Here is a 15028-nt window from a genome sequence, read left to right on the forward strand (position 1 = left end):
CCTATGTTATCCACATTCTGTATGTTTTTCTAAATTATAAGTTTCATTTTTAAACAAAAAAATACTCAAATTAATTTTATTCATTTTATATTTTTTTAATAATTTTAGATTACTATGATCCAATTTATTTGAGATTTTAATTAAAACAGTAAACATCTAACATCTCACAAAACTAAGAAAAAAAAAGTAAGTTAAACTAAGTGTAGAGTTGCGGTTTTAGGTAAAGTGATAAAACGACGCATTAAACGACCTAATTACATCGATCTGCTACATATCTATCGGAGTCCCGTTTTCTAATGTTAGATATTTTTTTTACACTTAATCTGGCTTTTCCAAGCCGTTTTTAAATATTTATAGTCGATGTGTCAACACTGGGCGTCGAACAAGCCGGGATCCAGGTAATTGCTTGGTATTTGCGGCTGATTATCGGTCGCTGCCGGCGGCTCTCAAAATGTTGCCATAATTTTTTTAATTTTCAAAGTTAAATAACTCGGTTATTATCAATTTATTTTAAAATACTAAAGAGATAATATGTTTCTTTTGGCCAGATCTACCACCCCTTTAAATGAAATTCTCTTTTCGAACATTAATTAATACATATATACGGTGTTTCATTACAAAAAAAGAACTTTGATGCTTTACTTTTTTGGGACACCCTCTAGAACTCTATATATGTATTTAAAAAAAATGCTCTAAATTAACCTATATACCGGGAGCGTCTTAAAAGTGGCTCTATAAGTTTTTTATTTTTTCAGTTGAAAAAACAAGATTTGGTATGTTAGTATATGACATAAATTAGGATTGATTGATGTATTCAATTGTTTTCGGTCACTTCCTGTTTCACCGGAAATGACTACAACTTTTGATTTTTAAATGGTACGACCCCGGTATATTTTTACTTTACTTGATTGAAAATGCCACTCTGAATAGAATGACATATCATATGTCAACTTTTGACATTTTCGCATATGGTTAAAGAAGTGTGTGATATCAAACTCTTCATAAAAAAATGTTTTTTTTCCGATTATGCTAATGAGCCACCCTTTTTCCATTTGAAAAATTGAGATATAAAAAATACGGTTTAGGCATCTTTTAACCGGCGAGGACAAGACACGAAAAACATTAGACGATCAAATCTATTTTTCCAAGGCTTCTTGATTAAAAGTTACCAAAAACAATTGAATACGTCAATCAATCCTAATTAATGTCATATACTAACATACCAAATATCGTTATTTTTTATCTGAAAAAATAAAAAAAGTTATAGGGGTGAGCCACTTTTGATACGCACCCGGTATATATTATGGCCCATAAAATTCATTTTAATACAAACTGTTCTTTTTTTTTGATTGGACACCTTCGTTTACAGCAAGAATTGTCTGTTTAAATTAGTGAAATTGATTTCATATAATGCTGTATTATCGAAAAAAAAACGGCGTCCAGTTGACTTGGAAATGTACATCGATAATACATACAATTATGAGCTTTTTGGCTGAAAATTGATATTTCATTTTTTTTCACTGTATATTTAATTCACATACTATGTTCTAAAAAGTATTGTTTTCATAATATTTACATACGTTGACCAACGAGTATCAGCAACAAGTTGGAAAAAACGAACTTCGTCATAAAGAAACCGACGAGAAGTAAAAAAAATGCGCCATAGGGGTAGCAGTAACGTTCCTACCCACCTGGCCGCGCTGAGGTCAAAAACAAAGGTTAGGGAACTTTCTGAAGTGATGGTTGTTGTTAGAATTTGGTCCTAAAGAGGGATTTTAAGCGCCCTTGATTTTCTGATGGCAAAGTGGTTTTTTCTTGAGGTATTACAAGAGCTTTCTTTCGAAAATATTATAGTCCTGCGGTTTTACTAGTCCCCTTATGAATAATTTGTTCGAGAAATTGTCTGGGAATAATGGCACTAGATAGATCGCCAAAATATTTGTTCTATTCACATCAAAGTCGTTTAATTTGCATCTTTGTATCAAAATTTGTCGTCTGTTGCATAAAGGTTGATTCTCACTATACTTTCCACATCAGCTCCCTTCCGTTTACATAGAATGTTATATCATGTAAATGAATAGGACAACGCACACTATCCGTTCCGTTTCCCTTTCGTTCAATATCCTTTCCTTCCATACATTTTTTGGCGGACGGACTGAAGCGTATCGGAAACAGCGTTGTCAAATTCTTACATTTGTACCAGCTCTGTTAAAATTTTGCTGATATTTATTTATTCTTTCACTTTTCACCTCTTAATTAAATCTATTACCTTTTTGGAAAGATACAAATTTTTAAAATAAGACTTTTGTAATGATATAAATTGTACAATAAAAAGTATGAAACTGATACAGAACCGAAGCTTACATATAGTGTCAATACAATAAAAATACGGAACGGATATGGAATGGAAACGGAAGGTATAGTGAGAACCAACCTTAAAACGTTTTTGACTATTTTTACCAAAGATAGGCTTGTAGAAGAGAGACATACATTGATTTTTTTTGGCCCAACATATAGAAGCAAAATACCGGGTGCGTCTCAAAAGTATCAAGCTCAAGCTCACCCCTATTACTTTTTTATTTTTTCAGATAAAAAAACTAGATTTGGTATGTTATGATATAGGTTTGGTATGACATGAATTAGGATTGATTGACATATTCAATTGTTTTTGTTTACTTCCTGTTTCACCGGAAATGACGACAACTTTTGATTTTTAAGTGGCACCCTCGGTATATTTTTACTTTATTCAATAGAAAATGACACTCTGAAGAGAATGACCTATCATATATCAACTTTTGACATTTTTGCATACCTACAGTTTATTTCAAAATGACAATTTGACTCGAAATACCAAATGTGTGGTATCAAATTATTCGTAAAAAAAATCTTTTTCCAAATATGCTAATGAGCCACCCTCGTTCTATTGGAAAAAATTGAGATATGATTAAAAATACGATTTGAGCATCTTTTAATCGGTCAGGACAAGACACTAAAAATATTAGACGATCAAATATATTTTCCAAGGCTCCTTAATTAAAAATTAGTGTTTCTAACATAGCCATGGCAGTCTAGATTGATTAATTTAAATACGATTTTTTATAAGTGAGAATGTCAAAAGTTGACATATGATATGTCTAGAGTTGGGATTTTGACCGTCAAAATCTTTTGTGGTCAATTGTCCAGTCAATTGACTGGTCAATTGACAAAGCACCAGTCAAATTCTTTCGTGATTCTAAAAAAAATAAAAGTAGGAGAAATTACATTTATACGTATATTAGTGATTAAAAAACAGTAAATAAAAACTAAGAGAATACAACAAAACGAAACATTACATTAAATGATAATTAAATTTAAAAGTTTTATATAAAATTTTATATTAATTTAAATGTAAAGCGTGGTCCACACGCGGCAACTTATCCCTACCCTATGTGGCGGATTCATCTATCCAAAAATAGCCTTATTTTTTGCTTCTGACGACGGAAAGAGAAAACTTTCCGAAACGTTAAGCATTTTTTCTTTGTTAGGCAAATTTTTATTACTGTAAACACAACTTCTGACAAGCAGCTTCCGTTTAGGTTTAACGCCAGAAGTGTTTACAAAAAATAACTATTTTATTTTGTAGATTTTTCTTGCAGTGCAGTGGCGAAAAACCCATAAGGATATTTTTGGAAAGACTAATAATTTTTAAACAAATATAAAGCCATTCTGAGGTAGCGAAAAAAATGCATAATAGCAATAAAAAAATACTAATGAGGGTGGTAGCACAGGCTAATCTAGACAACAGAATCTCATCTTCATCACAGTCATCATTGAACTCATTGAGTCAACATTAAAACAGCAACTAACAATTATTCTTTCGCGTCGCGAGTGCTTTAGGCAAGTCAGTACCTGTTATTCGGTTTCCGCCAATTAAAAGATTTTGACCTGACCTGGTCAAAATCTTGCCGGTCAAAATCTGTCAAAATCTCGGTCAATTGACCGCGGCCAAACCAAGCACAACTCTAGATATGTCATTCTATTCAGAGTGTCATTTTCTATCGAATAAAGTAAAAAAAAATGTCGAGGGTGCCATTTAAAAATCAAAATTTGTAGTCATTTCCGGTGAGACAGGAAGTGGCTGAAAACCATTGAATACGTCAATCAATCCTAATTTATGTCATATACTATCATACCAAATTCCCTTTTTTATCTGAAAAAATAGGGTTGAGCCATTTTTGTACACACCCGGTATAAACAAACTGCTTCCTTATTTACACGTTATCTCACAAGGCCAAGCATAGATTTTTGGCAATAAAAATATACGTACCATAGAAAGCTTAAACTTAAAAATGCAATATATGTGCTTTAACTGGTAATAATCAATTGTGGTGCTGTCAAATTGAATTTTGAAACCAAAAACTGACGTAGCATGTGCTATAACTTTTCAACAATGTGTATGTATTTAAGATTTTTCTGATAGAATTATTTTTGTCTGCTAGATATCTCCGATAGCAAGGGCGTAGATAAGGGGGGGGGGTACTGGGGGACAGTACCCCCCCCCTGACGCTTGACGAGATACGAGAATTGAAATAGTCATTGACTATGAAAGGATTTTTTTTAATTAAAATCCGACATATAAGAACACTTTGTATGCTTTTAATTATGTTGATTTATCGTTTATAATATGTTCGACCTAATTAAAAGCACACAAAGTGTTCTTATTGGCCAGGACAGATTAGTGGGGTTAACTCTAATCAATATCCATAAAGATATTGAAATAAATGTTGATGCTGTTATTGATAGGTTTTCCAAACAGAGTACTAGAAAACTTGATTTTGTTTTGTAGTTTTATTTATAGTTTATAGTTTTTATAGTTTTTTTTGATAGTTTAGAGTTTTTTTATAGTTTATAGAAAATTAACTAATAAACGTCGTTGTTTTATTTTTGTTTATGTTATTTACAAATCTATATTTTAATTTTTGTGTTATGTTTTTATATCTTTTTGAAGACAAAAAAATCGCCGTCGTTTTAATTCGACAAAAAAATTCCGACGGCGATTTTTTTTGCGACTTAATCATAGTACCACCCCCATAGCATACACCTATCTACGCCCCTGTCCGATAACTACACTTTTTGAATTGTTTTACCCTGTATATACACGCATGTAAAAACACGGTACAACATCCACCTGCGTCATACGAAATGCACCCCAAACGCCGTCATGTGGTCCCCAAGTCGATCATTTCTATTTTTTATCTAATTTCCGTAGTATCTACCATTCCTCCACCATAATATACGTGCAGATACACCTGTTCCTTTGGTACACGCCCCTTACCTTGTGTTTTCCTCGATACTAGAGAGGGGGTTAAGGAACCTTCGAATGACGTTTGGGGCGTCATTAACCTCGTAGACAGATGGTCATGCCTCGTTTCGACCTTTTGGTTTTTTTCTTTATTTTTTTATTTTTATTGGATCAACGTAAACACTCTGTATGACATTGTCTTAGAGATTCAGCCATTGTTGTGGTTATTTTTCTGGTTGATAGATAAAAAGACACGGACCGTCATTTATTATAAAACCAAAAACTCTTTTTAAAAAAGACAGTTTTTGTTTTTTTTAATCAAAATATTTTAGGAAACAAAAATAAATTAATTTTAAGTATATAAACAGTTATTATTTACATCGACAATACTCATCTCCTTAACAGTACTTAAGGGACATAAAGGACCATTACTACCGCTTTCCTGTTCAAAATATTCTAATAAAGTTGCGATGAGTTTTTTACGGCTATTAAGCTATCTTGTACACTTCGCACTAAAAGAGCCTCTAAAGAACAATGTTGGTCTGCAAGGTCTGCTAATATTTTTTTTAAACCGCAATTAGTTTTTCGTCGGCGGTCTCATCTAACTGTTTATATTTCTATATTTTTTCTTATTTTTATTTTTTATTTATTTATAACACTCTCATTTTTGTTTTTACGAAGATCCCTAAACTAAGCCAAAGGCATAAAATCTTGAAAATAAGGATATTTGTGGTAAAATCAAACTGTAAATAATCGTTGGTAAATAAACAAACGTTTTGTTTACATTTTTATACAGGGTGAGTCTTAAATAAGTGCGAGTATTTTAGGGGTAGTATATTTCGACGTATACTCATAACACGTTTATGAGTTTTTTTTCGCGAAAAAAAAATTCAAAATTTGGAATTTTTTGAAAAATTTGGAAATTATTTTAATTTTTAGTTGAAAACATAATATCTTTATAAAACGGCAACATAGGTAGTAGATCAAACTTATAAGAAAGAAAACACAGAAAAGATTAGTGGTTCAAAATTTAATCGAAAAAATATTTTTTTTTTAATTTTTAAGTAAAATATCTCGGTTATTTTAGACTTACTTGAAAAACGGCAAAGAGAAAATATGTTTCTTTTATCGAAATCTACCAACCCTGAAAATATTTGCACTTATTTAAGACTCGCCCTGTATATCTTTGGTTAATGATTGTAGTCTATCTGTATGTATATGGAAATAATTAGTGAACTTATACTTACTAAAATTATAGTTATATTGTTTTAGTTTTTTTTACTTGATAAATAAGTTGAATTCCTCATTGAATTCCTCATGATCGTAATATTTAAAATAATCTTGTCAAAATACGTTCCCACGCCTAAAAAGACATAAAACGATAAAAACGTCTAGAAAATCGAAAGTGTACAAAAAAACAAGTTTATTTAAATAAATACTCGAAAGAATGTTACCAGGTTTATGTGTTATCTAATTAAAAATCAAAACATTATGCCAGAAAAGTAACCACATTATATAATTCTCGGAACTTACTCAGATGATAAATGCGAATTTCTAGATAAAAATGCGGGGAATATTGTACCCATAATTCTGAATGGAATAGTACAACAGCTGTTGAATGGGCGAGATGACTAGATTTCCTTGAAATGTAGCGTAAAACAATTATTTATCGAGCAAATCTGCAGAGTATGGCTATGAATGACAAGAAGGACGTAAAGCATAGTTAGGTATCTCATTATCATGTTAAATTAAAGTGTCAAAACCATAGAGTTAAAAATGTCAAAACGAATGACAATGCCATGAAATAAATAACTGTGGCAACTTGACATTTTTTACAGCAGAGCTACCACCTGAATCCCCAACGGGAGATTTATATTTCGGTTAGTCAGCCCGGCGCCGAATATGGTCATATCCACGGTTGGCAAAAATGAATTTAAAAATCGCGCCCTCGATTACGTAACTAAAAGTTTAATTGGTATCGCTTATACACTCAGATGCGAAAAAAACGCAACGGAAATTTTTTCGTCAAGTTTTTAAAGTGTTATATTTTTTCTTGCTTTTAGCCCTATTTTCAGGATTTTTTTAGCAAACTATATATAAATCTATCAACTTTAATTCATAAACTCGGTTTTTTATAAACTTTAGTGTTTGGCTTATTATACATTATACAGGGTTAATTGAAGGGTTGTTTTTTACCCTAACCTTAAAACACCCTGTGCAATAATGTCGTGGGCAAATTTTCCTAAAACATTATTTTTCGATCAGAACCATGTCTTAAAAATTAACCAAGGCATGTGTTGACATGAGCCAAAAAAACAAAATATTTAGGAGACATATGGTTTTCATCTAAAAATAATGTTTTAGGAAAATTTTGTCACGAAATTATTGCACGGGATGTTTTAAGGATAGAGACACAAAATATTACTCAAATTATATATTCCAGAGTCGTTTATAACTAAATAAATTAATAATATCGTATTATTGGCTGAAACGAAGGGGGTGGCTTGAGCTTCCAAAGCCCCCCGTGGGTCTGCCGCTGTCTGAGACTGAATATATTGTATCGACTTTTTACGAAAAATAGGATATCTATTTTAATCAAATAAATAATTTTTCAAAGAATATATTCAAAGCTTCTTCAGTCTATTTATTAGTAATTACAACGTTATATAAAATCGGGATTAAAAGAAACGACCAAATTATTCCGTCACAAAACCTGTCCCTAACAAGCCTGTCTAATTGCTTGCCATTGTCACAGGCGCAACAGCCTTCGTTTTAACTGCCTTATTTTTCATTTTTCTTTGACGCCAGGCCTCGCACTCTGCATATGCCTCGTATAAATTCGTAATCTAAATAAATTGGCCAAATTATAACATCGTAAAAGTTTTAACCGTTACCCGATTTACATCTCATTATGCCACGCCACCCTGTTTTTTTTGCCTCTATAGCCTACCCTTGCACAGGGTGGAAAAAGCGTCTAAGAAGGGTCGGCATTTTCCTAGGACGGCATAAAAAGAAGGGTTGGTTTGTTTTACCTTTAGATATATCCTTTCCTAGATAAAGCCATAATAACTCCCTCCTATGATGTCGACATATACAGGGTAAAACGTGTCTATACCTCTGTGGCGGATTCATCTCTCCAAAAAAGTCGGGAGTATTATACAGGGGGTATTTCGCCACTGTAGTAAGAATATCTACAAAATAAAATAGTTGTGTTTTGTAAACATTTCTCCAAAAAATCCTATATGGGTTTTTCGGACTTTTTCGCCACTGCAAGAAAATCTACAAAATAAAATAAGTCATTTTATGTAAACATTTCTGCGTTAATCCCAAACGTAAACTACTTGTCAGAAGTTAGGTTTAAAGATATTCAAATTTGCCTAACAAACAAAAAAATGCTTAACGTTTCGGAAAGTGTATCTCTTTCCGTCGTCGGAAACAAAAAAAAATAAAAAGAATAAACCAACCCCCAAATGTAATCATCAAATGATTAAAACTTACTAGTTTTAATCATTTACTGATGATGCTAACATGGTTAGCGAAACGCACGTTCAGTAAGTAAACTATTTTGGTGAATTGTGGTGAACTAGTGTTTTGTTTTGCTCCCAAACAGAACAATAATAACAAAATATTTGTTGTGTAGAGGTATCTACGAAGGCATTTACATGATCTAGGGTTCTAGGACCCTGCGACAATTAAAAATATATTCCTGACGCGCGAACAGTGAAATCGAAACGAAACAGCTAGACAATAGAATTGGAAAGGGAAGAAAAGAAGGGTTTTCTTTCTGGGAGAGACCGGCGACCACGAAAAACGATGTTGAAAGAAGAAAGGGCTCGAAAAAACGAGACCGATGCGTCTGGACAGCACACCTGTCCCTTGAGGACGATGCACTTTCACAGAAGTTGCAATAGTTTGATAAATATCAGAGAAATATCGATATATAAACAGTTCTTACCTCCTGAAACGTTAAGCATTTTTCGTCGGTTACGCAAATTTGTTTTACTAGTAAAAAAAAAACTGGTAAGTTGGTTTCCGTTTGGACTCAAGCCAGAAATTTTACAAAAAATATTTTTTTTATTTTCTAGATTTTCTTCCAGTGGTGAAATCCGAAATCCCTAGAATTATTTTCAAGAAATTTACCCGTTACGAAGGTATACACGTTATTTAAAAAAATTGGCGCCGGGAGGCACGTATAGCCGCCCATATTAAAATATGTTAATAAAAAGTTGATAGGCAGTTTTTTTTAGTTTCAAAGTACATAAATTAATTTTTTTTTTATCTCAAAAACTGCGACTTTGGCTGATTTTGATGTTATTACAAATTTTGTTGCAAATATTATCCCTAATTTTAAATTGAAAACCGCGTCACAGAATATACACCATACAGAAGCGACAAAGAGCTTTGAATAGCATTGGTCAAATGGGAACTAATTGCGTGACGTCACGTTTGACATCCGTGCGCCTTGAACAGCATTTCACACTGAAAGAAAATTGTTAGATTTTAATAGAAAATGATGAAAAACAGGTTTATTTAATTTTTAAAAGCTAGAGGGATTTAAATCAGTATTTTTATTTAGAATTAAAAATAAATAGCGAAGGTAAATCATTTTTATTTAGAATTTAAAAAATTGGCGCCGGGAGGAAATATATTTTTAGTCCGCCCATGCATAAAATATGTTAAAAAAGTTGATAGGCAGTTTTTTAGTTTCAAAGTACATAAATTAATTTTTTCAATTTTTTATCTCAAAACTGCGACTTTGGCTGATTTCGATGTTATTACAAATTTTGTTGCAAATATTATCCCTACTTTTAAATTGAAAACAGCGTTTCGCTAGCTACTGTAATTTTGGAGTTACGATTTTTAAAATTTTTTAACCCCCTTACCAACCCCCCACCGCCACCAAAAACTAATAGCCAGATTCTCGGGTGCCACAGTATTTTTGTGCCAAATTTGGTTAAACAGCAACAGTTAAAATCGGTTTAGCGGTTTTTCAGTTATCGTGTTACAGACAGACGGACAGACAGACAGACACCATGAAAATATTTTGTCATGGTGTCATAAATGACCCAAATAACTCATTTTGAGTGAAATGAAAAAAAAATTGTCGATCTTAATAGCCTACCAGTTGGTATGGTCGGCTAAAAATGTATCATATATGACATGGATCTTTTTTTGCCGACAAAAGCGTCGCTTGTGAACATTTTTATAAAAACAAAAGCTCATTACTTGGCGCAAGCCATCTTCAAATTAGATTCAAATCATAAATTATGAATAGTTTTATTGTTATTTTATAACGAAACCTGTTATTTCATACCGCCAATCATGCTCTGTGGCTCGTACCTTTAGGGCGTTACGCTAGTACGCAACAAGTATTAAATCACGAAAGTTCTTCGCGAGGAAAGTTGAACAACTTCTAACGCGTTATAGTGACTTATTCTAGTTTAATTGGCCTTTAAATCTGGACTTTTAAAAATTAAAGGTTGCGGATAACGCACTAACAAACACCGTTAAATATTTCTTCAATTGCTCTTTTAAACCTCCGAAGGAAATATATATTATATTTCAGAAGTCTTAGCCCAATTCTGTCATGTTAAGCCACGACCAAAATTCTAAACACACGTGCTTTGATTAAGGCTTGATTAAGGTTTATAGAGCTTCAGAATTTGCCATAAAATAGAGAGCAATTTGTTACAAAACCATATAAATTATATATCACTGTAATCACAAAACTTCAATCTATTTCCGTATTGTAACGGAATTTTAAATTATGTCTTTATTTTCGAGAAAATTTAGTCCAAACATAAGGAATATTTTGTTGATGTTTGACCATCAAAATCTTAAAAATAAAGAAGTTGTCTAAAAATGTGCTACAATACGGATATAGTATAATCCTTTACCTTTAATTTCCTTCTTCATGTGTGTAAAAATACCTAGCCAGTTTTACATAAAACATTAAATGCCGAACGCTTATTTTGTTACTTTTTCGGACTAGTGAAATGGACTCTTAAGATATTACAAAAGAAAATCTTTTAAGAGTTTGTTTTATAAGTTTAACATCCATATAATAATATACGTATATTTAACATATACTTACATATAATTACGCATTTCTGCACTCGTGTTTATAGGAACTTTTTCCCCGTGAAATATGGTGGTGCATTTTTTGATATCCGTATAACTTTTTCCTTGGCAAAAATTCTATAACAAAAATTTAATTTAGATTATTCCAGTATTAGTAAGTGCTGATGGTTGTCTTAAGACAGTAATTAAGTAGAGTTATCGCGTCCAAAAAACTTTTTTAATTTGGTCTCCATTTGTTCCAGTACGACCAAATGTCGTGTGCAGACAAGGAGGAGTACTCAAGCGTAAAAGAAGTTTTAACATTACGAACAGAAGGCTCACAAACTGCCACGTGCTCTTTTTATATATAATTATAATTTAGGCCATACTTCCTGGGTGAATACAGATCGTATTCGATATAACTTTTTTACATACTAACAGTATATTTTTTTAACTTTTCTGTTGTCATATTGGACGCTTTTAAAGGGAAACAGCTTTTTCTATAGGAGATGACAAAAACTAATATCGGTGTCTGGAGCTCAATTTTTATCAAAAACATGATGGTGAAAACCGCACATCGATATCTGTTACCGTTTCGGAGTTACGGGGTGTTTTCAAAAATGTGCATTTTTAACAAATCGCTGTAACTTTTTTGTTATGGAAAATTTTGTATTTTTATGAAAACATTTCCAAAACACCTTTTTACGTAGAAATTAACAGTTTAAGTATAATTTTTTTAAAATTAATAATCAGCAGAAAATTTTATTTTTTATGTGGAGCACCCTGTATATTTTTAATTAATTAAAAAGAATTTAAAATTACCCTTCCAAAAATATAGCATACTTGATATTTTGCTCGATTCCAAAATTCGACCACTTTGAATAAGTAAAAAAAATAAACGAAACTACGCCAATGACCCCAAATCTTGGGATATATTAACTCTGTAGTGGACATTAAGTTTGTTTACGTTTTGCTTGTATATGTTGAGTCAAAACAAACCAATATATTGTTAGTCTACCTTCTATTGTTTATCTACCGTATGATCGAGAAAAAACGGCGTCCAAGACTGCTGGGAAATGACAATCGATAATAATTTTGGAGAGGTCAATCTCTAGACGTCATTTACTATAAGTTAACATAAAACTTGTCAAAAAATAACATTATAATTATGGAAAGATTAAAACAGGATAGAATGTTTCTAGACTACAATCTTAACTACACCATTTAAAGATCATTTTTACACAATATAAAAATAAATTACAACCTTCTTAAGGCAAACTGGCAGTGAGCGCCAAATAAATGACGTCTAGGACTTGACCTCGACAAAATTAGCATCGATTGTTATTCCCCAGCCGTCTTTGACGTCGTTTTTTTTTCGATCATATGATATTAAGGTTTTTTTAATTCAAATCAAAATACGTCGATTTTTCAATGTGTTATTGATTATATTTCTATTGTTTCAGAACCATCCCTTATCAGGACAACCCCCTCCGTAATAGCGGCTGCTTGCCTAAGTTCGGCCATCCGAGGCCTCAAACTGCCCTGCCAAATCGTGGCCGTCAAAGACATCTGTCAAATGCTCAACGTCAGCGTCGACACCATCGAGCGTCTGATCAACATCGTTGATAATGTGGTTGATAAGGTTGCCAGTCCTGCAGCGCCAGCGCAAAGTCAACCTGAACAATCTTCGACGAAACATCAACCTGCTGGATACGAAAGTCCGGGATACGGTCAACCAGAGACACCTACCGAGGTGGAGAATGTGTATTTTTGATATGCCAATGTCGTAAGTCAAAAATTGGATAATGTCTGAAGAGTACAGCTTTATTTGAAACCATATTGGTTTAAAAGTTACTTAATGAGGAGAAAATGGTATAATATGTGTATGGTTAAAGTTCAAAATAATTTGTTGTCTCATATTTTGTACGAGGGTTGTCTTTTATATTTTGCATATACCGGCTGGTGCATCATCGTTGGAAACATAGGAAATTCCATGCAAATTTTCAACTGTTCAGATATTGGCTCCCCTATTGATTTTACAGCGACGCCGTAAATAGATTTTTTAAAGATTTATGTATGGTAAATACACATGCCAAATTTGAACAATTTTGGACTAGACGATTTTGAGTAATTTGAGAAAAACTGAATCGACTTTTAAATTTAAACTCATAGATAACAATCAAACACCAGTCAAACACCTTAAGTTTTCAGCGTCATTTTCGAACGTAGCATAATTTTAATAAAATTTTAATATTCAGTACTATAGTCTGTCCAACGACAAGATCCTTGACAGTGATAGATGTGTCTGTCATTTTAAGTATAAGACTAAGGTGTATAAGACTTTCTGCCTGGTCAGCGTGTATTAACTATAAACTGTGCAGTGGGTCTACGGTTAATTTTCCCTCGAGTTTTCCTCCACTTGACTTCAAAAGACACAAAACAGGCGTAATAACACGAATCAAAATGCATCATCTTCGAAAACGCAGGGTATTTGACATAAGTTGACACAAAATTATAACCTATAATTTGGCAAGACTTTGACAAGCCTCAAAAATCTAAAGGCGAGTTTATCCGCATTGGCGTCCGTTTGTCGTTCATCGTTCCGTCAAACCAATAAAATTGAAATATGATCTGTCATCTTTGAAATAAATCAATAAAACTGGTTAAAAACAGCAAGAGACGACGTATGACGGATTTATATTTAACCCATCCATAGTTAACTTAAAAAATATTAGAAACTTTTTTTTAGTAAAATAAATAGATTGGTATGGGACGTCGTCTGCTTTTCTTCTGTCATCGTCTGTCGAAATCTTACCTGAGAAAAAAAACAGAGTATAGTAATAATTCATTGTTATACACATAAAGAAAAAGTGGGCATGATAAAATGGGACTGCGCGGGAAATAGCTTAGACAGTGTATCTGACATGTTTCGGTTAATTTCCCCTGAATATTGAAATTAAATTACTTTTGACAATGACAAAATTACAGCTTGTAAACCTAAGTTATATCAGTTTTTGACAGGTGTTTGATTGTTACCTGTTCGGTTTTAATTTAAAAATAAATGCAATCTTTCTTAAATTACTCAAAATCGGCTGGTCCAAAATTTCCCTTTAATTGACTTTCGACACGTCAAATGAACCAATGAGATTTGTTGTCGAAATTCAAACAGCTGTCAATTTTAAATTTAGTACAACTCTCATTGGTTCTTTGAAGTGTCAACCAGTGCAGCCAGCGACAGAACGTAGACCTTAAAACTTTGGCGTTAAGTTAACTAAAGATGACAGTTAATTTTGACATTTGGTATATGTTGACAAGACGCCTGCTATGTTTCTATATGCAAAATATAAAAGACAGCCCTCATAAAACACCAATAAAAATACTTTTTGTTTTACGTTTGGTTAAGAAATATTAAAAAAAAAGATATGACTGTAAAAACGGTATTACGCTGACATTCGAAACAGAGAAATTATCATCTATTGTCATTTCAAAGGTCACTGTGACGCTGTTTTTTTTGTATCACTTATATCCAACCGAATTTCAGGTGTATTTTTATCAGACCATGATATTTCACTGCCTAATAGTAGAATTTGATAGGTATCAGGCGTGTATGTTGTTTTTAAAATTTAATATTTTTACTCCTTTTGACACTAATAATTGATTTTATGATATCAACAATTATTACTGGGT

At 32.4% G+C, this 15028-nt stretch overlaps 1 protein-coding gene across 1 annotated transcript in view; it reads left to right on the top strand.

Annotated features, from left to right (window-relative positions):
• Window positions 1–13394, top strand: part of LOC115874553 (G1/S-specific cyclin-D2-like) — a 69637-nt gene extending 56243 nt beyond the window's left edge. Inside the window, exon 4 of the mRNA XM_030889735.1 lies at window positions 12805–13394. Coding sequence (XP_030745595.1) covers window positions 12805–13115 — 311 coding nt within the window. The 3' untranslated portion in view covers window positions 13116–13394. The remainder of the gene's footprint in view (window positions 1–12804) is intronic.
• Window positions 13395–15028: the final 1634 nt, after the last annotated feature.

Source organism: Sitophilus oryzae, unplaced genomic scaffold, assembly GCF_002938485.1.
Source record: "Sitophilus oryzae breed Bouriz unplaced genomic scaffold, Soryzae_2.0 scaffold_1297_pilon_pilon, whole genome shotgun sequence".
Taxonomy (NCBI): Eukaryota; Metazoa; Arthropoda; class Insecta; order Coleoptera; family Curculionidae; genus Sitophilus; species Sitophilus oryzae.